Source organism: Esox lucius, chromosome 16 (genome assembly GCF_011004845.1).
Source record: "Esox lucius isolate fEsoLuc1 chromosome 16, fEsoLuc1.pri, whole genome shotgun sequence".
In the NCBI taxonomy this organism is placed as follows: Eukaryota; Metazoa; Chordata; class Actinopteri; order Esociformes; family Esocidae; genus Esox; species Esox lucius.
Genome location: NC_047584.1, coordinates 21,044,593 through 21,067,474, shown reverse-complemented (window position 1 = coordinate 21,067,474; position 22,882 = coordinate 21,044,593). Strand labels below are relative to the sequence as shown.

At 43.8% G+C, this 22,882-nt stretch overlaps 1 protein-coding gene across 7 annotated transcripts in view; it reads left to right on the top strand.

Annotated features, from left to right (window-relative positions):
* hdac4 (histone deacetylase 4) overlaps positions 1 to 22,882 on the top strand; it is a 159,076-nt gene that overhangs the window by 41,841 nt on the left and 94,353 nt on the right. For 4 of the 7 annotated variants that reach the window (XM_013137903.3, XM_020054945.2, XM_010879854.3 and 1 more), the window contains exon 3: positions 15,821 to 15,889. The exons of 1 other annotated variant lie outside the window; for it this stretch is intronic. In XM_013137903.3, the coding sequence (XP_012993357.1) occupies positions 15,821 to 15,889 (69 nt within the window). Of the gene's footprint in view, positions 1 to 15,468; positions 15,890 to 22,882 lie in introns of those variants that run through there. 2 more of the 7 variants (XM_010879852.3, XM_010879853.4) reach the window with 2 other exon arrangements.

Sequence of the window (22,882 nt, the reverse complement as noted above, 5' to 3'; positions counted from 1 at the left end):
GAATGTTCAACTCAAAATTGGAAGAGTATAAGGTGAGATGACATAGAGGTCTTACTTGCTGCTCTCTTCTTCGGAGGTGTGCACCAGTCCCTTCTCTTCCAGTGCATAAGATGGAGTGAACAGTTGCACACTTCACTGGAAGGGTAAAGTAAAAAGCATTTAAAAAAACATTTTTGTTTGTTTTTAAAAAGTGTTCACTGACAATTCAGTAATACTGGAGGCCCGGGGTGACCAACCTTTCCTGCTATCAGAGCAACTTACAAAAATGAAACTGGCCTTTCAAGTAGGAACATTGTTCTCTTCACCTCTACTCTACAAATGTTCCCTAGATTCCATTGCAAGAGAAAGTATTGCATTAAGCTCCTGCCAATGTATTTGGAAAAATCAAGCTTAGTAAGCATGGTAGCCCTATAAAATCTTTTGGATTTTCCCCCAAGTTCTATTGACATACATACATACATACATTATGTGGTGTTAATTTTTTATTGATTCATTATCTCATTCATTTTTTCACTTTAATCTACACATAACATCCCATAATGAAAAGCAAAACCCATTTTTAGAAATGTGTCCCAATCTATTGAAAATGAAAAACTGAACTGTCTCAGACATAACTATTCAGATGCTTTGCATGACATTCCAAATTGATCTCAGATTCATCCTGTGTCCTTTGATAGTCATTGAGATGTCCCTATTAGTACACCTGTGGGAAATTCATCTGATATTATTTGATATTATTTAAATAGACACACACCTGTCTATATATGGTCCCACAATCAGAGCAAGCACCTAGCCATGAAGCTCATGGAATTCTCAGTAGACCACTGAAATAGAACTGTGGTAATGGAAACCACTCCACAATTAAAGGCATAAGATATGCCACCTGGTGGAATCTGAGAGCGTGAACAGGATTATCTGGTCTGATGTGACAAAAATCTAACTGTTAGGCCTAAATGTCAAACATTATGTTTGTCAATAACAAGGTACCACACATCAAGTGTTTTAATAAGCATGGTGGTGGGAGCATCATGCTGTGGGGATGCTTCTCAGTGGCAGTGACTAGGAGACTGGTTTGGATTGAGAGAAGGATGGAGCAAAATACAGAGGTCTTTAAATTGATCCTGATCCAGAGAGCACAGGACCTTAGATCTGAAGCACACAGCAAAGACAATGCTGAAATGGCTTTGAGACAATTTCGTCAATGTCCTTGAGTGGCCCTGCCAATGTCCCAAGACCTGAAGATCCTAATTCACCAATTGCCAAGGAAGAATGGGAGAAACAGCCCAAATTCTGATTTGCAAAGCTGGTAGAGGTGCACTGAAGAAGATTATAAGTGGTGAAGGTGCAACTCATTCCACTTCAGTACACATTGAGGGATGCACTGTCTTTATACCTCAGTAGCCGCAGAAAGTATCTGTCTAAAAAGGGTAAGTGTGACAATAGATTTTTCACCTCTTTATATATAAATATATTATTTCCGAGGCAAATCATTTTTCTCGTTCATCTAAATAAAATAGTCCTAGTGTAAAATCGCTTTAAGATGACACTGTTGACGTGACTTTGAATGGTGTCTTTCAACAATAGAAGCACTCCTGCTGTTATATTGTAGTGGACAAAAGTCTACACATTTTCAAGGCCACAGCAACACCCTGCTAAGTAGCTGTGCCAAGACTGTGCCACAGTGGGAAACATAGGATCTCTGTCAAAAACCCCAGGAGACTCTCTTTGGAAGACTGTCAGTAAATGAACGGGAGCTGGAAATAAGTCTAGCCACCAGTCAGGGTCTTCGACCTGTCTCACCATGTGCTTTGAATTGCTGTGGTTGTGATGGGGGCTGTAAATTGTGCTCTAAACGGAGACTGGGTGCAACCCAGGGATTTGCTCAGACATCTGGGTTGGCAGTAGGAATGGCTTTGAAGTTCTCCTCTGGATGCATTTCAATATAGAGCTAGTGTGGATTGCTTCCCAGTAGTGAAAGGAGGCAGAGAGGGAGGGAGAGCGAGAGAGAACGAGAGACAGAATGATTGACACTTCACCTGGTCATCTTATTTGTTGTGCAGACATTCCATAGAACTCCAGTGAAGCAAACTCTGTATTATTTTAATGAATGCTGTTTGTTTTTCAATATCCTGTCTCTTTCCTGTTAACAAATTGCATTTTGCATCTCAACCTCACCCGCAACATCCGCATAGCTTGTATGGTAGCAAATGTGGGAGGAATGTTGGATGGGGGTAAAAGGGGAAAAACAGCCAGTCAGCCAAGGCATGTTGTTTAACCCCATTGGCCTGGCTGGCGGGCAGTTGTTTGTGATCTTCTGCCTGGCTGGGCAAAGCGGCATTGCAGAGCAGTCTACGCCGAGGACCTATTCTTGGAGTTTCTGGGGGCGTGAGCCTTGCTTTCTCGTTCCTCGAGCACCTGGGGCAGTGGTTTGCTGGGTGCCAAAATTGCCTGGTATTTGGAACTTTTCATAATTCCCTCCACCGTGACTAAGGCCCCGGTTCCAGCTGAAGATAAACAGCCCCAAAGTATGATGCTGCCACCACCATGCTTCACTCTGGGTATGGTGTTCTTTGGGTGATGTACAGTGTTGTTGCGCCCAACATACCTTTTGGAATTATGGCCAAAAAGTTCAATATTTGTTCCATCAGACCATAACACATTTTCCAAAGTGCTTTTGGAGAACTTGATGTTTGTTTTTGCAAACTTCAGCCGGGGTTGGATGTTTTTTTTTGTAAGAAAAGGCTTCCGTCTTGCCGCCCTACCCCATAGCCCATTCATATGAGAATACGGGAGATTGTTGTCACATGTAGCACACAGCCAGTACTTGCCAGAAATTCCTGCAGTTCCTTTAATGTTGCTGTAGGCCTCTTGGAAGCCTCCCTGTTTCTTCTCGTCTTTTCATCCATTTCCGAGGAACGTCCAGTCCTTCATAATGTCTCTGTTGTGCCATATGTTCTCCACTTGATGATGACTGTCTTCACTGTGATCCATGGTATATCTAATGATTTGGAAATTCTTTTGTACCCTTCTCCTGACTGATATCTTTCAACAATGACATCCCTCTGATGCTTTGGAAACTCTCTGCGGACCATGGCTTTTGCTCTGAGATTCAAGAAAATGTCAGGACAGTCCTACTAGAACAGCTGAACTTTATTTGTGATTAATCAGAGGCACTTTAATGAGTCACATTAATTCTGATTAATCAGAATCACTTTCTGTAATGACTTCTATTTAACATGAGTTTGAATGTGATTGCTTAATTCTGAACACAGCCACATTCCCAGTTTTAAGAGTGTGTGCACACTTATGCAACCAGATAATTAAAGCTTTTTATTTTTTATTTTTCTCCCTCAAAGACTTTTTCAATTGAATTGTTCACATTATTGGTCACATTAAGAGAGGAAAAGGTTCTGACATGATTTATCTTTGTCTCATTCATTTACATCACAAAAACCTGGCATTTTAACAGGGGTGTGTAGACTTCTTATATCCACTGTAGTCTAGTGGATATTCAGCACATGTCACAAACACAAAAATGATTTGGGACATTCGATTACTGAACCCAGAGCAATAGACTATTGCTCTTTAAATATGGATGAGCTTTTGAAAGGGCTTTTGCTGACTGTCATTTGTATTCATTATCTTATCTGTATTACTTCAAAAGGGGGACCTACACAATATTAGGCAGGTGGTCATAATGTTTTGGCTGATTGGTGTGTGTAGTAAACATATTTGGTTTGATCAACACATTTGTACATATATTTACATTTATGTCAAAATATGCAAAAACTGTCTGTTTTTTTCAGATAGAAATATGTAATTATCATATGATCATGCATTTTAAAATACAGTAAATGTTCAGTCTTTTAATGTATACAGTGGGGAAAACAAGTATTTGTTACACTGCCGATTTTGCTGGTTTTCCTACTTACAAAGCATGTAGAGGTCTGTACTTTTTATTATAGGTACACTTCAATTGTGAGAGACGGAATCAAAATCAACTGTGAGAGACGGAATCAAAAATAATCCAGAAAATCACTGTTACGAGAATAATCCAGAAATGATTTTTAAATAAATAATTTGCATTTTATTGCCTGACATAAGTATTTGATCACCTACCAACCAGTAAGAATTCCGGGTCTCACAGACATGTTAGTTTTTCTTTAAGAAGCCCTCCTGTTCTCCACTCATTACCTGTATTAACTACACCTGTTTGAACTTGTTACCTGTATAAAAGACACCTGTCCACACACTCAATCAACCAGACTCCAACCTCTCCACAATGACCAGAGAGCTGTGTAAGGACATCAGGGATAACATTGTAGACCTGCACAAGGCTGGGATGGGCTACAGGACAATAGGCAAGCGGCTTAGTGAGAAGGCAACAACTGTTGGCACAATTATTAGAAAATGGAAGAAGTTTAAGATGACAGTCAATCTCCCTCTGTCTGGGGCTCCATGCCAGATCTCACCTTGTGGGGCATCAATGGAGGAAGAAGAAGGATGAGTACAACCACAAGAACACCATCCCAACAGTGAAGCATGGAGGTGGAAACATCATTCTTTGGGGATGCTTTTCTGCAAAGGGGACAGGACGACTGCACCGTATTGAGGGGAGGATGGATGGGGCCATGTATCGCAGGTTCTTGGCCAACAACCTCTTTCCCTCAGTAAGAGCACTGAAGATGAGTCGTAGCTGGGTCTTTTAGCATGACAACGACTCAAAACACACAGCCAGGGCAACTAAGGAGTGGCTCCGTAAGAAGCATCTCAAGGTCCTGGAGTGGCCTAGCCAGTCTCCAGACCTGAACCCAATAGAAAATCTTTGGAGGGAGCTGAAAGTCCGTATTGCCCAGCAATAGCCCCGAAACCTGAAGGATCTGGAGAAGGTCTGTATTGTGGAGCGGGCCAAAATCCCTGCTGCAGGGTGTGCAAACCTGGTCAAGAACTACAGGAAACCTATGATCTCTGTAATTGCAAACAAAGGTTTCTGTACCAAATATTGAGTTCTGGTTTTCTGATGTATCAAATACTTATGTCATGCAATAAAATGCAAATATATTACTTAAAAATCATACAATTAGTTTTTCTGAATTTTTATTTTAGAAAAATCTGTCTCTCACAGTTGAAGAGTACCTATGATAAAAATTACAGACTTCTACATGGTTTTTAAGTGGGAAAACCTGCAAAATCGGCAGTGTATCAAATACTTGTTCTCCCCACTGTAAGGCCATATATTAGATTTCTGTATGGGGTAGTTGTTGTCTTACAAATTACAAGCAAGAAAGACTAGTCTGTCTGCTGTCTCTAACTTCAAAGCTGCCCTATGTCAGGTCACTGTGTTGCCACCTGTGCTTAAAACCAGCTCTGAGTGGGAGCAGGTTGCAGGAGTGCACAGGTAGCGTTTTACCAGGTGGCTGACTTTGGGAGTGTTTTTTGGTGGATCTTCCACCAGTCCAGTGGATTGGTTTCACTGTCAGCATCAAGAGACTGAAGGTAACAGCTGAGTGCCTTTTCTACCAGCTGCGTTTCAGTAAGACCTGTGGTGGTGGAGCACAGCTTTTTTTTTTAAATCTGCCCAGTGACTTTCTCTTTTTAGCTGGCAGTTGTGGTGAAGCAGCAGCAATGTCTCCATGTGCTGGGCTTGGGTTTTCATGTCCCTCATTGACCATCTCTGAGACAGCTTTTGCTTTCATGTGGCCCACCTTCTCCTCTTTGATGTACAGTAATGTGTTTTAAACCGAGGGTCCACCAACAAGGCTATGTCCAGGAGGTCATTCTGTGGCTACGGCATCATATTTCTCATTCAGATAGTCCATCACTGTTGTTTTGATGGTTTGGGTGAGCTCTGTTTTGCCAACAGTTTGCATGACCTCTGTATTGAACAGGTGTAGTACTGGCTTCAGGTAAGACCCACTGACATAAGACTCACCAAACCGAGCATCAGTCAATGTACCTGGGGTCAATTCAATTGATAAGCCTCTTGAAACCTTCCTTTTCGACTCTGCTAATTTGTAGCAAGTCCTTAGCAATGCAATGCATAATAGCTTTTGTGAAGTCTTTGTGTCTTTTTAATGTTTTTTCGTAGGGCATAAATGCTGTCAGTGTTGACTACTTCGGGCAAACATTCCTAGATTGGCCTGGTGCTTGAGGGTCATTTATCAATACCGTGGCGCAAAACACAACTCAAACATTGAGCATGTTCCAAAGAGTGACTTTGCTTCAGATGATGAAACTGGTTTGGCATATTACCAGACTTGGTAGCCACCTGCCAATTTGTACCAAACATTGCTCTGCTCTTTGATGGACTTCAAAAAGCCAAACCACTTCAAAATAACTGAAACGGTTAGACCCTTTTTATGAATAATTTCTTCATTGAAAGCTGCTTCTCCATTGCTATCACTGCCACTGTTTGTGCCTACATCACTCATTTTTCGTGGTTTATAGTAGCTACGTCATCACTTGAGGTGCTAAGTGGGTTTTAGTGGGCGTATACCTCTCCATGTGCATTATTGTCACCTCTCAGCACGGTCTTGCTGCGTCACAGAGGGGAATTGGACTGCTGTACCTAATTATTTTATACTGACATTATTGAAAATTTATTTTAATGTTTTTGTATTGTTATTGAGCAATAACCTTGATAATTATGGATATTGGTTTATTCCCCGGCCCTACCTTGAATGACAGCTTTCCTTACATAATTTCTAGTAAGTTTTCCTATTTGAGAACCCACCACCGGTATTAAACGCTACTTATTATGTTTTCACACATTACCTCTTATACAATGCCACCTTATATTACTGGAGAAAAATCTAAACTCTACAACTTTCACACATCTATGCCTTTTATTCTTTCTGTCTTTCACTGGGGCGAAGTTAACCAATCTCAACTCCCAACATTCACTCATTATTTCTCTCCCTCTTTCTACCTCTCTTTCTCAGACAGCAAATATCTAGCCTTATGTAGGATGCTTGCCAATGCTGGGAGAATATCTAACAGGGCATCATTTCCCCAGCGATGGACTTATTGGAATTGATGAACGTAAACTAATTTTTTCACAACATATTTAAGTCTGAGAATGCCATTGTTGTAGTGATGATTGTGTTACAGAAAAGGTTATTATGCCAATTGCTAAGTGTTAATTTTGAGGGTCAATTTAACTTTCTTTGTGGATTTTCTGTATGTGCTTGGAGTTGTTGACTTGCAGGAATATCCATTTGTGGCCAGGTTTTAGCCTCCTGGCAAAGGCAACCATGTTTTTGGCAAATATTTTTTCCAACTTGTTTGATGCACTTGGCATATCAAGGGCCCCAAGACCACTGGAAGCAAAACAGACCCATAACGTCAGTGGTCCAGCACCAATAGGTATGGGGTTCTTTTCTACATGCGTATTTTTCTTTTGATCACTGGAGTGCATAGACAGAGATTTTTTTGACTATAGCACCTTGTTACAATCTGAGTGCCAATGCCTTTTAGAAAGCTTCAGTCTCTTACATTTCTTGGTTGATGTCAATAACTTACTGTATTTTTTTTTCTGGCAACAATTCCAAATAGCCTACTGGTGGCGTGTAAATGTACATTTGAAAACTTCAAAACCTTAAGATGCAACAAAGTTCTTTCACACTGCAAAGGCGACTATTTGATTCTTCTTTGCCTACCAAGCCATCATTGTCACTGTATTTTTAATGGTATATTGTACTGGAACTATATTTTTGTATTGTCCTCTGAGGACCATTGTAAATGAATCACCCTTCTCAATGGGTTTACTTGAATTAATAAAAGTTATTTACAAATACATACTAATGAGAGTATCAGAGCTAATGATACATTTTCTAAAGGCCTTTTTAAATGTGTGCTTGCACTCTGGCAACCTGTCAGTGTTGGGATCATTTGGAGCAACGACAGTGTGTCTGTGTTCTAGAAATCATTAGGATGTACTCAGCTCCAGAAACTAACATCTGTGGGTGCAGCATAGTGTTTGTTCAGAGCATGACATTTATATATTCGAGCAAATGTTGTCATGTCCATGAGAGCACGTGTGTGTGTTTTGTGAAGGATGTGTGTGATGGATGCGTGTGTCTATGCGTGTGCTATACATGGGAATTGGTAACGAATGCAATTGGGTACATGGGTCCCTGCAAAGGGTGGTCCCAACTCTAACTCTGGATGACTCATAGTGGGTGTCACATACTTATCCCTCTGCTTTCATGTCAGATATTGGATTCCATCTTGTCAAATGTCTTCAGATTTGAGTCTGGAACGTGATTAAAGTGTGTTTGATCTATCGCTGTCTTAAAGGGTGATTGCTGTGTGTACCTACGTACCAATGTAATTCACCGCCCACATGTGCAGATACAAGAGTCCACTACACACACACAACCATAATCTTAAGATTCTATGAGTGTTTGTGCCATTTAGTACCATTAAAATAAATTGTACCAAATAGTAAACATAACCCTAATGCTTAACCATAATTCCAGCCCTAACTTTAACCTCCTGAAAAGTCCTTCCGTAAGTAGTCTCAAACTTAAACTGGGTGTCTGATAAGAGTTTGAGTGCACATACAAACACACACGCAAATCACAGAAGTCTCAATGCTGTTTAGAATGCAGAAGCACACAGAGTTGTGAGAATGTTGCTACTAAGTGAAGTGCATGGTTACGAAGTGAACGTGTTTACTCTCCTTTAGACACTACCTCGAGTTGAGTGTAGGATAAAATTCAGAACACACAGACTTGTTACTTCTACATGACGTTTCATGTCAGAATCACAACCGTCACAGTTAATAATTTTTTGTCCGCAAAAAGAAACGCTTTATTTTTCTTCACTCTGAAATGCTTTTCAACTGCTTTTTCAACCACTAAACCCACCATTTCAAAACACAGAAGAATCAAACCCATGAAGGGGCATGTGCACCAAAGACTGTGGTTTAGACTGCTTGACCACCCGTTTTGTTCTTGTAACCCTTTTTTGACCTTGCAATTCTAATGTTACGTACATCCCTTAGCCCGTCCTTGGAATGCTCCTGGTTTGCTCAGATGGTAGCCAGGAGAAGTGTGCCTGGAGACAAGGTTTACTGTCCCGTCTGGCCCAGTTACTAGAGCATGACGATTGCAATGTTGGTATGTTATGGGTCTAATGGGGGCAGTTTATGTTAGTGTTGTGTTGCTTTCTAATTGTTGTTGCATGTGCATGCGCATGTGCCCACGCACCCACACACACACACGTGCACAAATACACACATTCAAGCATGGGCAGATACGAGTCTGCAGTCATAATGCGCACACACACACATGGATGGGTGCACGGCAGATGGCCACAGTCCCCTTGCATCCCGAAGTGAAGCACTGAGGAAAACAGTTTGAGGCTGGGTGTGGTCTTTCATGTGGACCAGAAACGCCTGGGGGGGGGGCACTAAGTAGCCTTTTAACTGGGCCAAACATTACCAACCAAGTGGCACAGTACGGTTCAGACCAAACCCCCACCTCTATGGGCTGTCAGAAGTGTATGTATCTATGAAGAGGTCCATGGATCCTTGTAGATCTAAGAAATGCATTTTCTAAATTTTCCCTGTCTCCTTCCGTTTTTAACTCCACACCTGTGGAGTTCCTGGCTTGAAAGACCCGTTGCTGTCCCTGCCCAAAGTCCTTCTGGTTGTGTTGCAAATCAAGACGATACCTGACGATTTCAGCTGCCACTGTGTTGACACCTGCTCCTCCCCCGTGTTGTCCCTGTACTTGTCCATCTGGTCATGGTTCCAACCTGGACTAAGTTTAAGTAGACTCTGGACTCAGCCCACATTCATTTATTAATTATTACAATTTGTACTCTTAATATGTTCACCCGCCACACCCAGAAGAGGACTGTTCACCCCTCTGAGCCTGGGTCTTCTCTAGGTTTCTTCCTAAATTTCATCCGTCTTAGGAAGTTTTTCCTAGCCACTGAAATTCAACACTACTGTTGTTTTCTCCTTGGGGTTTAAGGCCGGGTGTTTTGTAAAAGCACTTTGTGACAACTGCTGATGTAAAAAGGGCTTTATAAATACATTTGATTGAATTACATTTGATTGATTGATGAAAGAAGAAAGACCTGGTACCGTCGTGAATCTTCACCACCTTTTAGATCTGAAGCACTGCAATGTGAATTTACACCAAACACAATTAGAGGCTGGATTACAGCCTTGATCAGGTTGGTTCCACCTGTCCGTCTCGCCCGAGTTGTGGTCCATATCCGTCTGGCTGGCGGACTGCCCTGCCGGTTGGGGTTTGGCTCCCGTTCTGTAGTCTAGCAGGTGTAAATGTGAGCTGCTGGAGTGTTGAGGTGAAAGGTGTGTGTGGCGTGTTGGAGCGTGGGGAGGCTCCATATGAACTACGCCGGCTTTATGCTCTGCGGGGAGTGGTCTTGACTGGCTGGACCGCCCCCCACCCACAAACCTCTTCCTCTCTACTTCCTGCCTGACCAGCCTGTCTGCTGCCACCGTGGTCAACTTGGCACAGGTGCCCTAATTGGCCAAATGGACACACCACGTCCAATCCCAGACCACTAAGATATCCTTTTCTAGACACGCACACACACACACACACACTACAATGCATTGTCCCGAAGTCCTGTCTCTTCCTTTAACCGCTGCTCCAGCAACGCAGCCCGATGGTTCCCTGAGCACTAATGTTATTGTAAAACAACGCCGCCTGGCCCTTTTAAAAGCATATACAGGGCGTTAAGGCCGGGACCACTCCTCAACACTTAGGCTGGTCTGCCTTGATGGGGGGGTATAGGTATCGCCGCCATATTGTATTGCTGAGTGGCGATTAGTGCTGTCAACTGCAATGCATTACTGTCTAAAAGCAAGATCTGACCCCAGGTCAGTGGGCCATTAGCCTAGTTGGTGTGCGTCTAGAGATTAGGGTGGATATGGTCATTCAGCTAATGTTTCTGTCCATTATGACCCAGGCCTCAGGAATAACTTTAAAGGTGACTGACTACTGAAGGTGGCTGCCACATGCTGCCTTTATTATGGAATATCTTTAGACCCCCCCCCAGCAAAGTAAAGTAGCGAAGTAGAAGGTTCTAGCAACAAAGCATTGGCGTTGACTGTTATCGCAGTGTGGCATTGGAATATTTGTTAACTTTTCTGACTGAGTTTCCTCAACTGAGCCATAACATTTCATATAATTGACACCAGAAATGGTTTGTGCTCCAGCTCATCTCAGTAGTCTGTTCTTTTTCTATTTTGAGTAGCGAGATCCATCTTTCCATCAGATAGATACTAAACGGATGGGTGTGTGTTTGTTTGTTTGTTTGTGTGTTGTTTGTTTCAGCTGAAGATGAGGGTTTCTCTTTTCAAAGGCTCCTGTCCGCTGTAAATATTGGGTCACATCCAAAGGCTGAAGGGTCTCCCTCTGTCTCTCTTTCAGTTCCTCCCTGTCTCTCCTTCCCTATCTTTCTGGAGGCCTTGTGAGGGGAAGGAGCAGTGTGGTTGTTGAGTCTGAGGTGTCCCAGTGGCACAGTAACATCAGTGCCTGTGGTCTGTTTACTCTGGTTGCTGTGGAGATGTCCTCTCTTCCTCCCCTGGTCAGAGGTCAGGGTTCAAATCCATTCCACTGCCTTAATGAAAAGAAAATGCAGGCATGGCCACGCTGCCTACCTCATAGCCTCTCTTCCCGTCTCTGCATGTGGGTATACCATCCTTAACACTCTCTCTCTCCCTCTGACTCTTTCCTCTCTCTCCCTCTGACTCTTTCCTCTCTCTCCCTCTGACTCTTTCCTCTCTCTCCCTCTGACTCTTTCCTCTCTCTCCCTCTGACTCTTTCCTCTCTCTCCCTCTGACTCTTTCCTCTCTCTCCCTCTGACTCTTTCCTCTCTCTTCCTCTGACTCTTTCCTCTCTCACCCTCTGACTCTTTCCTCTCTTTCCCTCTTACTCTTTTGTTGTTCCAATCTCTCACAAAGGGAGGGGCAGGAAACGAGGGATAGAGGTGCAGTTAGACTACAGTTACTGTAGAAAATCCTCTGGGAGGTGTGTGTGTTTGCACATGCTCACACGCCTTCCTTCACAGAGAGACAGACGGGCCAGTTCTCCTCCGGCCCAAAAGGCTCTGGTGTCATCTTTCTGCCATCTGGCACTGCCACCCCACACACACACAAATACACACACGCACACACACTCACACACACACACACACACACACACACACACACACACAGACACCCACACACCATTGACAGTTCTTACAACCTACTGTTTTTATTCAAATGTATCTAATCCTTCTCTGTTTCCATGTTACATCGGACTGTTAGATTGGGTCTTCTGCTTAATATTTGTGGCAAACCCACAAACACCTACAGGCTGGTTTGCTTGCAAAAACACAAATGTTTTTGCTGTGAGTCATATGTAAAGTTAGAAACATAATCTACGATGATTTAGAGTGATTTTTTCCTTGTGCGTGGCGTGCTGGTATGTTTTTCCTTGTGCGTGGCTCTCAGGTGTCTTTCTCATTGTGCGTGGCGTGCTGGTGTGTTTTTCTTTGTGCGTGGCGTACTGGTGTGTTTTTCCTTGTGCGTGGCGTGCTGGTGTGTTTTTCTTTGTGCGTGGCGCACTGGTGTGTTTTTCCTTCTGTGTGGCGCGCTGGTGTGTTTTTCCTTTTGCGTGGCGCGCTGGTGTGTTTTTCCTTGTGCACGGCGTGCTCGTGCATGTGCTTCCTGGTTTGCATGTGTCCCCTGTTGTTGGCTGCTGGTTAGTAATGCGAGGCACATCCCCTCTCTGCTCTCTTGGCTAATTAAAATGCCATTATGGCATCGCAGGCATCAGGGCCCGTCTGCTCCACTGGGCCCTCCAAAAATAGCCCTGCCAACAAGCGCAAGCAGGTCTGTGTACATATACAAGCACGCGGACGCGCACTCATAAACATATAAACATCCACATAATGAGCCGGTGATACCCAGCCTGCTGAACACCCCTCTGAAGGCAGCCCAACTCTTTTTATTGTCTCTCCTCTCTCTCTTTGCTTTCATCTTCCTCATCCTCCTTTTAGTGTGAGGAAAACATGCAGTGGGATTGTCTGGAGAGGTGTGTGTTTGCGTGTGCGTGTGTGCGTGTGTGTTGGAAAGTGGGGGTGTTGGTGCAGGTTTAGTGTTTGTGAAGGGATGCAAGTGTGTAAGTGTGAGTTAGTGTTAGTCTGTGTGTAAGGGGTTAGAATAGCCTGTGTATATATGTGTGTGTATGGGTGTATGTGTGTGTGTGTGTGTGCGCGAGTGTGTGCACAAGTGTGTGAGTGTGTGTCCGTGTGTGTGTGTATACGTGCATGTGTTAGGCAACTTGTGTGTGTGTGTGTGTGTGTTAGCAAGTGTTTTTGTGTTACCAATTTTGTGTGCGTGTGTGTGTGATATGAATGTTTAATCCCCCTCCCTCTGCTTCCATCATGTATTAATCATGACCACAGTCTGGATGGGCTGAAAATAGCGTTGTGCAACCCACAAAAACAAAGCTGTGTGTGTGTGTACGTGTGTGCACCTCCTGCACATGCCCCCTCCTCATCTCCATCATCACTCTCCTCCTTGCCCTTCCCTTCGTAGCTCCCATGAGGGCTACATGTATGTTATGAATAGATGGTGTATTATGAAATGATCAGGGTGTGTCCCAATACCATGAAATGGTCTCTCTGTCCCCGTCTCCATGCCCACTTGTTCCATTACTTCTTTTCCCACACGGCCACTGTTAAACTTCACAGAGAATTGACCAATAAACCGTTGTCTCTAAGGTGACTTTAAATCAATGTCTAATGGCAACTTTATCCCAGTCTACTTTTAAAGAAACTTAAAATGTTTCAGATATTACAGCCAATCTGTCCCACAGGATCCTGTACATGAGGATTTGTCTCTGTAGCAGGCCTGTGTGTGTAATATGGTTCTAATGTACAACCCTGTTTCCAAAAGTGTTGGGACGCTGTTTCAATCGAAAATAGTACAAAGACAACATATTAAATGTTGAAACTGAGAAATGTTATTGTTTCTTGAATTATATATGCCCACTTTGAATTCGATGCCAGCAATGCGTTTCAAAAAAGCTGGGACTGGGGCCACATAAGACTGGAAAAGTTATGCAATGCTAAAAAGAACATCCTTGTGAAACATTTCATAACTAATTAGTTTAACTGGCAATAGTTCAGTAACGTGATTAGGTATAAAAAGACCATCCCAGAGAGAATAAGTCTTTCAGAAGTAAAGATTGGGAGGGGTTCACTACTCTGTGAAAGACTGTGCAGGTAAATAGTGCAACAAATTAAGAATAATGTTTCTCCCTGTAAAATTGCAGTTTGGGGATCTCATCATCTATGGTACATAATATCATTAAAAGATTCTGAGAATCTGGATAAATCTCTGTACGTTGATGGATCATTGGTCAGGTTGTGAATCTGAAAGAAAATTAAGCCCTGTGAGATTTTTCCTGACGTGTAAAGGGTCACAAATATATAGAGTAGAGAATGGGTTCACTTAATTGAAAATCCCAAGCAAAGTTGGATCAATAATCAGGTAGTGGAAGTTGCTTAACTTGGCACTGCCAAGATGAGGCTGTTTCTCAAAACTCAGGGCTCAAAAGTACTCTGGGTCTCCTGACTTGTAGGGATAGGAGTCTCAGACTGAAATATTTGGGCAAACAATAGTTCAGCTGAAATAATTTGAGGAGTTTGAGTTTTGAGTAGTCAGGCAAGTTTTGTACAACCAGAAATAGTCGTATTCTTTTCGTGTCTACCCATTGGCATTGCATGTCCCTTCACTGAAAATATCTATTTTGGAGAAACGACACTCGCACTTACTTTCACCCATAAGCATCTTTGGGTACATTTAGAATTCAGGCACTTATTGCGGACAGATTGGTTGATGGAGGGCCCAGGAATGGGAAGACAGTGTTTTGTTTTGGGAAGCTGCCTCCGGGACAGGTGTTGAGCCAGCGGACTGTGCAGGGTTACCCCCATTCTGGCGAGTGCACCAGTGATTTTCACCCAGTTGTTCGTCAGTACTGTGAATGAGCTTCACTAAGCTGTGTGGGTGGGAGAAGTGTGTCTAAATCTTTAACCTGTCAAATGTGTGACTCCTACACTGTTCCACCGTCTCCACTCTGTTAGCAATGTAGCTCGTGTGCTCCCAGCCTGCGTGGTCGCATGCCCATTTTTATCTATATCCATCTAGGAGCGTGAGTGTGTCTCCATTACTTGCTATCGCTCTTTTAGCTGATACAAAGCCTTTTCATGTTCCCACTATAATTATCATCGTCCCCAAGACGCACCCTGCTGTGTATACCCGCATGAGTGTGTATGTGCTGCATACGGACGTGTGCGTGCGTGCGTGCGTGCGTCCACGTGTGTGTGTGTGCCTGTACAGACATGCTTGGAGTTTGTTTGAACAGGAGTAGGGCACATAATATGTGCCTGTCTACTCGATCCACATTAGTTTATTTTTACATGCCTTTCTCTCCCTCCCTCTCGCTTCTCTCTTTCGGCGCAGACAGTGAACCAATCACATTGGAGTCAGAACGGCTGTAACTGTGTTGCAGCACTGGGCTGGGCACAAGCTTCCTCTCCTTATCCTCTCCTAATTCAACTGTGTTTTTGTTGACCTCCTCCTCCCCGGCTTCCCTGTCTCTCTCTATCTCTGTCTCTCTCTCTTTCCCCCTGTCTCTCCCTGTTTCTCCCTCTGTCTCGCACTCAGTGGGATACGTTGTCTTTTAGCTGGGCCTTAATGGGTTAGGTTATGCATGTGCCCCTGTGTTTTTGATGCTGCGGACCATATTTGAAACGGACTGTTCATCCTCTCTCCCTCCTGCAGACGGACTGCCCAGGAAAGAGCAGCCTTTGGAACTCCTGAAGCCATCTGGCCTCAACTACATCCAATCTGGTAGGAGCACCATCTCCCGCTCTCTGTCTGCCTTTATCTTTCGCTCATATTCCTGTTGCCTTTTGTATTTTCCCGTCCCCTTTCTCTTTCTCATGGCCTCTAGCGGTTGGTTGCTCACTTTTCTTCGTTCTCCCGCTCTTTCTTCCTCCTGCTGGAGGCCCGAGTGAAGGATGGGTCAATGAGAAACATGTCTGCATACACATGCAACCGTATCAGCCCATCCCCCACACCCACCACCGAAACACGGTCTGTAGAAGAGCACATAAACATAGGCATATGCATAAACACACTCGCGCACACACACATTTAGAGCTGGTGTCGCTATATGCTAAAATTACTATCATCGAATACTATCATCTGCATCTGTTAGCTAAGGTCTAATTTTAGCTGTGAGATGGAGCATGGAAAGTGCAGTGGAGTATCTAACGCTCAGAACAACCTGACAGAACAAACTCGACTCAGACCATCACACTTGGTAATTACTATTTCAGAGACCAGTGGGAAAGATGCTTGTTCATCACACACAGACTCCCCACACTGACACACACACACACATCCACAGGACAAAAAAAAAACATTGGCTTTGGGCATCTTTCATATACTCAGTAGTGAGTATGGGTTTCTTCTAATAATGTACAGGAACATGGTGGTTTGGCTGGCTGGTCGACTGTGGGGCTGGTGAGTTGGTTGGCTGGTTGTAATTGCTTGTGGACTGGTTGTTTGGTTAGCAAACTCGCTAGACATTCGTTTAGCTGGCTGGTTTGCTTGATTGTGGTGGTTGGTTGATTAGAGTTGCTGTCAGCTCGCTACTATGTTTGTGTGGTAAGGACACACAGTAGCTGGTTTGTAGGATTGGTAGTTTATTAGTTGTCTGGCTGGCTGTTTGGTTGTTTGGTTTGCTGGATCACAAGTTGGCTGACTGGGATGCTGGCAGGTTGGTTGTTTGGCTGGCTGGCTGGTGCTTTGTTGTCTCATTAGTTGGCTGGGTTACCTCACTCGCTGGTTGGTAGGCTGGGTAGCTAACTAGGCGGTTTGCTGGCAAGGTAGCTTGGTTGGTTAGTTGGCTATGTAGCAAACTAGCTGGTTGGTTGGTTCTTGGCTGGCTGGTGTGTTGGCTGGTTGGTTTAGTTGGGCTGGGTAGCTCACTAGCTGGTCAGTTTGCTGGCTGGTACACAACTAATTAATTAATTAATAAGCTGGGTTCTTCAATAGCCTAACTGTTTTTTTGCTCGTTCATATGGTTTGCTGAGTAGCTCAGTGGTTGTTTGGTTTGTTTGGCAGGCAGGCTGATTCCTTTGGTACATTAGTTGGTGTTGCTGTGGGGAGTGGCTGGTTGCTTAGAAAGCCCAGTTGCTTGGTTTGTGTCTGGTTATAATTTCACGTTTTGTTGCTGATGGCTAGCCGATCATTGCTGAAGAACCTCAACGTTTTCTTCACAGCCACAGTAAATGTGAAGCGTTGTTTGACTTTGTTTTGCTGACCAATGTGACCATTAGCTAAAAAGGGGTGGAGCGGGTCAGGCCCCTATAAGTGGATACTCAGTAGTCTCATTTTGTTCTCCTCAGGGACATGAAGCTCTCTAAAAGCAAAGACGGCATCACCGTCCATTTATCGTTCTCTGGTAACCCCTCTCAAACCCGCGCCTAGGTTTTTATGAAACCCTCTCTCTACATCTGACCTCATCGCTCTTTCTTTTCTCTCCTTCATCAATGGGCTCCTCATCTCGTCTTCTCTCAAAGTCCACGTGTTTGTGTTCATGTGTAAAGAGGTGTAGCATCTCCTCTCCACACACTTAAATCAGGGCGTCTGTCCCTCAGGTTTCCCTCCTACCACTAACACCGAATAAACACCAAGAAAGATTTTACTTGGAGCCATTGGCAAAATTATAGGCGCCACTCGGTTCCAAGTTACTCCGGTGTCTAGAGAAAGTGAAAAATGTCTCAAGGGTCGATATGCAACATTTAAAGAAAATGCACGGCCTATAAAAATATCCAACACAAGCCTGTGGATACGCTTTGCCTCATTCTTTTCAGCTGTATGTTGGTTGGAACATCAATGAGATGATGTTCCAACCAACACAGGCCAGGTCACCTCAGCGCCGTGTCAAAACTCCTCCACTTCCGTTTGCATGGCGCCGGGGTGAGAAAATGATTAGGAAGTTTGGCAGCGTGTTTGACGCCCACGTCACGCCGTGTGAATGCAACGGCGTCCTCACCCAACATCTTTCCAGCGTTTTAGACGCACCTGGTGCCCGTACGGATTTCTTTAATTGTCTGCTGTTTCTCCACATCGACGTATTGATGTATTGGCATTTCAATTTGAGCCCTTTAGCACACATTCTTGTCCAGAGTCTCTAGCAGTGGCGTTTACGCTCATTAGTCAACTCTCAAAGTGCAACTCCCTCTTGCCCATCCGGAATTCCAGAAAAAGCTCAACATATTTATTTGTTGGTTAATGGCTGTGATGCAGTGCTGGGGGAACAGGAGGAAGAGAAATGGATGGGTGAGTAGGTTGGGACAGATTTGTGTGCATACTAATAGATTGTGAGTAACATGCCTGCCGTTTCCATCCACTGGGAGGTGAGAAGGATGCAATGGAGGAGGAATACCATAAATGATGGTGAAATGTGTGAGGAGCTTGTTGAATCACTGTGTGTTGGGCTTGTGAGTGTTTGGTGTAGCCAGCGTTCCGCAGTCCACTAATCTCAGCCCATTGTCCCTCAGCCAAAACAGCTTTCTTCCTATCTACACAAATTAGCACCAGCCCACGCACTCACACATTGAGTGGGCTGTCAGACCGGGGTTGGCTACACTGCTCCCTCTATCTCTCTTTTTATGTCTGTCTCTCTCCCTCTCTCTGTCTGTGTTTCTTTCTGTCTGTCTTTCACTCTCCTTTGTTTTTCTATGTCTTTCTGTGTCTTTTGAGTTTTTTTCTCTCTCGCTCGCTCGCTCTCTCGCGCTTTCTGTCTCTGTCTCTGACTTGTTTTTCGGGACCCGGACGAAGATCTGTTGTTGAGTGAAGGCGAAGGCATGGGGAGGTAATGAAGGACTGGTGAGAGAAGAGAGGCAAGGGGGGACGGACGCTGCACAATAAGTGACAGACACAGTCATCTCGCTGAGCAGCCTCTCTATTTAGCACACTGAATTATAGATGAATGTTTAAGTGCTGGAGAGACAGACCCAGAGAGAGTATGTGTGTGTGTGTGTGTGTGTGTGTGTGTGTGTGGGGGGGGGGGGTGTAAAGGAGGAAGAAGATTATGAGAGATGTGGAGAAATGGAGAGAGTTGACGGAAGAGTGGGGGATAGAAGGAGGGAGAGGGAGGTGAAGAGAGGGAAAAGAAAAGCGACAGGATGAGTGGCACACTATGCAAATAAACCCTCATTCATTAGCATGTCAAAACTCCAGCATGAAACCCAGGAAAGGACTGCTGTGTGCGTGCAGGATCAAATTCATTCTTGCACCCATGTGCTCCATTTCCCTTCACCAATATCCTCTCTCTCTCACTCTCAAAATCCCTCTCTTCCATTTTTCTCTCTCTTTCTATTTCTCTCCTTTATCTATCCATTTTCAGTGAGCTATAAGCAAGCTTTAGGCTATGGTTATAAGTATTGTAGTAAAATGAGAACATGGTACAACTTTGGACACTTCCTCTTTTTTACAGGCAGGGATAGATGCTCCTCGCCACACTCACACAAACACACACACACAACCCCCAATAGGTAGGCTGACCGCCCCTCTATTGAAAGTCTGTCTTGTCAAACACCTTTGCGGGTGCCCACTGGCCCGTATTTCAGCTACATGGCTCAACACAGCTGCATAGAAAGCGCTGTGGAGACTAATTATATTGTGTTACTGATTCCGGCCGATCACTTTGATTATCTCAGTCGACACGTTTCATTTAACCCTGCGTCACATCAGGATGTTTTATTGTCGTACACTCAGTGAATGTATTTTAAAATGGGTTCACGGGATGGCTTACGAATTATCACCTTTTCCTTGAAATGCCTTCTATTTTAGTACCGATGTTAAACGACACTGCGTGTTTATATGACTGTTTCCTCCCCCTTTTCTCTCCACAAAGTTTAGTAAAATGATTATGATGAAAAATATCGGCTATAAAACGTGTTACTGTCAGATTTATGTTGATTTGTTTTTTTTAAGATATGAAATCTGTATTGTTTTATTGTTTTGTTAGTTTCTTTTCGAAACGTAGTTAGAAATTCAAACTGAACTGGCTGGAACGCAAGACAGCTGTTGCATTCCATGCAGCGTGGTCGTCACGGTAACGGTCAGCAGTGTGATCAAACACGACAGGGATACGCTGAGCCAGCAACCGTGCGACTTTCCTCCATCTTTCTGTCTTCTCGTGTAGCCTTAGCTCTTTGTCCGGCAGCGGAACAAGATAGCCCCGGTCTAGAGGAAAACTCCCTGCGTGTTGTAGGCTTCGGGTTGAGGCCTTAGACAAAAACCAAACTGTTGCAAAGTATGTGCTAGCCTAGTAACATGAATGATTGTCATATATACAGCACGGTCGCTTCCAGGGAGAGAACAGTTTGTTTTCTAAACAGTTTGATCGGCTGAGGCAGTGGATTATCCTTGAGAAATGCAACTGTTCACAGGGATACTTGGGGAAATGATTGTGGTGAATAACTCCCTGCTATTAATCAGTCAGCATCCAGGATTAGAACAACTCCTTGAATACTATAATGGTAATATTACTGTGGGTTATATAAACTAGTGATGACACTGATAAAAGAAAAGGGTCTCTGACAAGAATAACAAGAAAGTTGACTATTTACAATATTAAATTCTTCTAACACAACTTTTGTAAACACTCAAGTTTTATACACCACAGACTTCCAGCTATTATCTAGTCAACAAAACATTTATATTATTCAACCTCTGTTTAGACATTATTGCTTTGAAAGCCAGTCCTAACATAGTCTATGGAAATTCATTTCAAGCAACATTGTTTGTGTCAGTCTGGTTTGGCTGTTTTTCTTTTGCACCATGTGTTGGCAATTTTATAATAACTGCCCTAGGGGTTGACAGAAAAATAAACTTTGAGCTTCCTCAAAACATTCACACATCAGTAACCTATATGATTTGTGTCTGTTTTTTGTTATTATTCCAACGTTTGTCATGAAATGAGCAGCAGCGGAATAGAACATAGCTAGGCTTGTAAAAAGGGAATCATTACACTCAATTTAAATTCAATAGATTTATTTTGGACAATGGTCTTCTGATGTTATTTGATAATTGACACACTTTGAACATCTAATTCTGCTGTTTATTTTTTAATCACTTTTGAGAATGAAGAAAAGCAAATCAAAAACCTGGGAAGTTCAATTGAGAAAACATTATCTACCAATATACAAAAGAGTGTAGAAGATAAACAACTGAACGTATTTCGTAAGTCCTTGCTAGTTGTTTATCAACCTTTAATTTCTGTTCACTGATGTAGTGCAGTACTTCTAAGGAGAGAGAAGAAGAATGGGCCTGTTTGAAAACTACACAAAAGCTTGCGACATGTTTTACTTTTAACGTGTAGCTCTGATGCTAGAACAGGTTGGAAAATGACAAACTAAAGAGAAAAAACTGAATAATAAAACATTTGAAATTTAACCACACTTTCACATGGGTTTATTCAAGTATTTTCAAAGGAAGAGTTGCCGGAGTATCAGGGAGATGTGCAACATCAGGTGATGTAGGCTACATTTATAATTGCTGATTTCTCAATCTTTGGGTCAGGGCCCAAATTACACCGTCTGCCACCCCCCCTCTAAATTCCTCTTTTACTGCCGCCCAGACAAATCATAAAGAAACCACTGATCTGTTGTAAATGCAGCTGTCAAATTGTTCACATAGAACCAACGTTCCCTTCATGGTAACATTTACTTTGGTTCAACAGTGGATTGGCCCCTTCAAGGTAAAACTCCTCCTGATTGGACTTTATCACAGTGATTGGCAAACTGTGGTAATGCCTTATGCTCTTAGAACGTAAAATACTGTTCCATGACCAGTCTGTTTCCATCTAACAGCATCTCCATTCGCTGATACAAATAGACTCAATGCATGAAGCTTTTTATCTCCTCATGTTGGTCTCCCTCCCTGGCAGATGATTATTGCTGAAGGACACAGAGGGGATACGAGATTCACCCTGTCTGCACTGTGCGTACAACGTAGCGTTGGGTGGCAGCTGCTCGGATCCATCTTCAGTGCCTTCACTTGCTAGCGCAGGGCAGTGGGTTTGAAACAGACGGGGCTAAGTGAGGACTGGCTGTGGATGCGGCCTTGGGGAGGGAGGGAGACAGGAAGAGAGGGAGAGTGGTCCAGAGGACAGGCATCACGGGTCACCTTAACCCCCCCCATGGGGGCCATCTGCTACGGCAGAGCTACCGCTGGGCTGGCGAAGACCAGACGCCTCACTGGACCAGAGTGCCGGAGTGATTGCATGTGAGCGCGTGTGCGCGCAAGCGGTATGTTGCGTTAATATTTATTTTTGGTTTTGTGTCTTTTCGTGTGCATATTTTTGTGCTTGTATGTGTGTGTCAGATTATTATAATTTTTTTTATTAACTGCCACAGTCCTGATTTTAGCTGAGGGATTAAGCTACTAAAGGACCACAGTCCTCAGAAGGATTTGTGGCAGTTAATTTTCACAATGAAAGGCCACCCGCCTGATGTACATGTGTTTGCGGAAGGGGCGCCCCCCTACCCCCTCCGCCCGGTCCTGGTGCCAGCCTCCCAGATGGCCCTGACTGCTACTGCTCTGTCCCCCATTCTGGCATCACTGTCTGCACGTAGTGCCAGGCCAAGCGGGCAGGAGCCAGATGCCTTGCTTCTGGAGCGCACACACATACACATTTATTGATGGACACACTGGCCATTCGTTTTCTTGACCTTGGGATGAACTGCCAGGTGCTGGAGGTAAAGTACCTTGATAGAGACATAACCGATAGACAACTACATGGATGCTGAAGTGGACTGGATT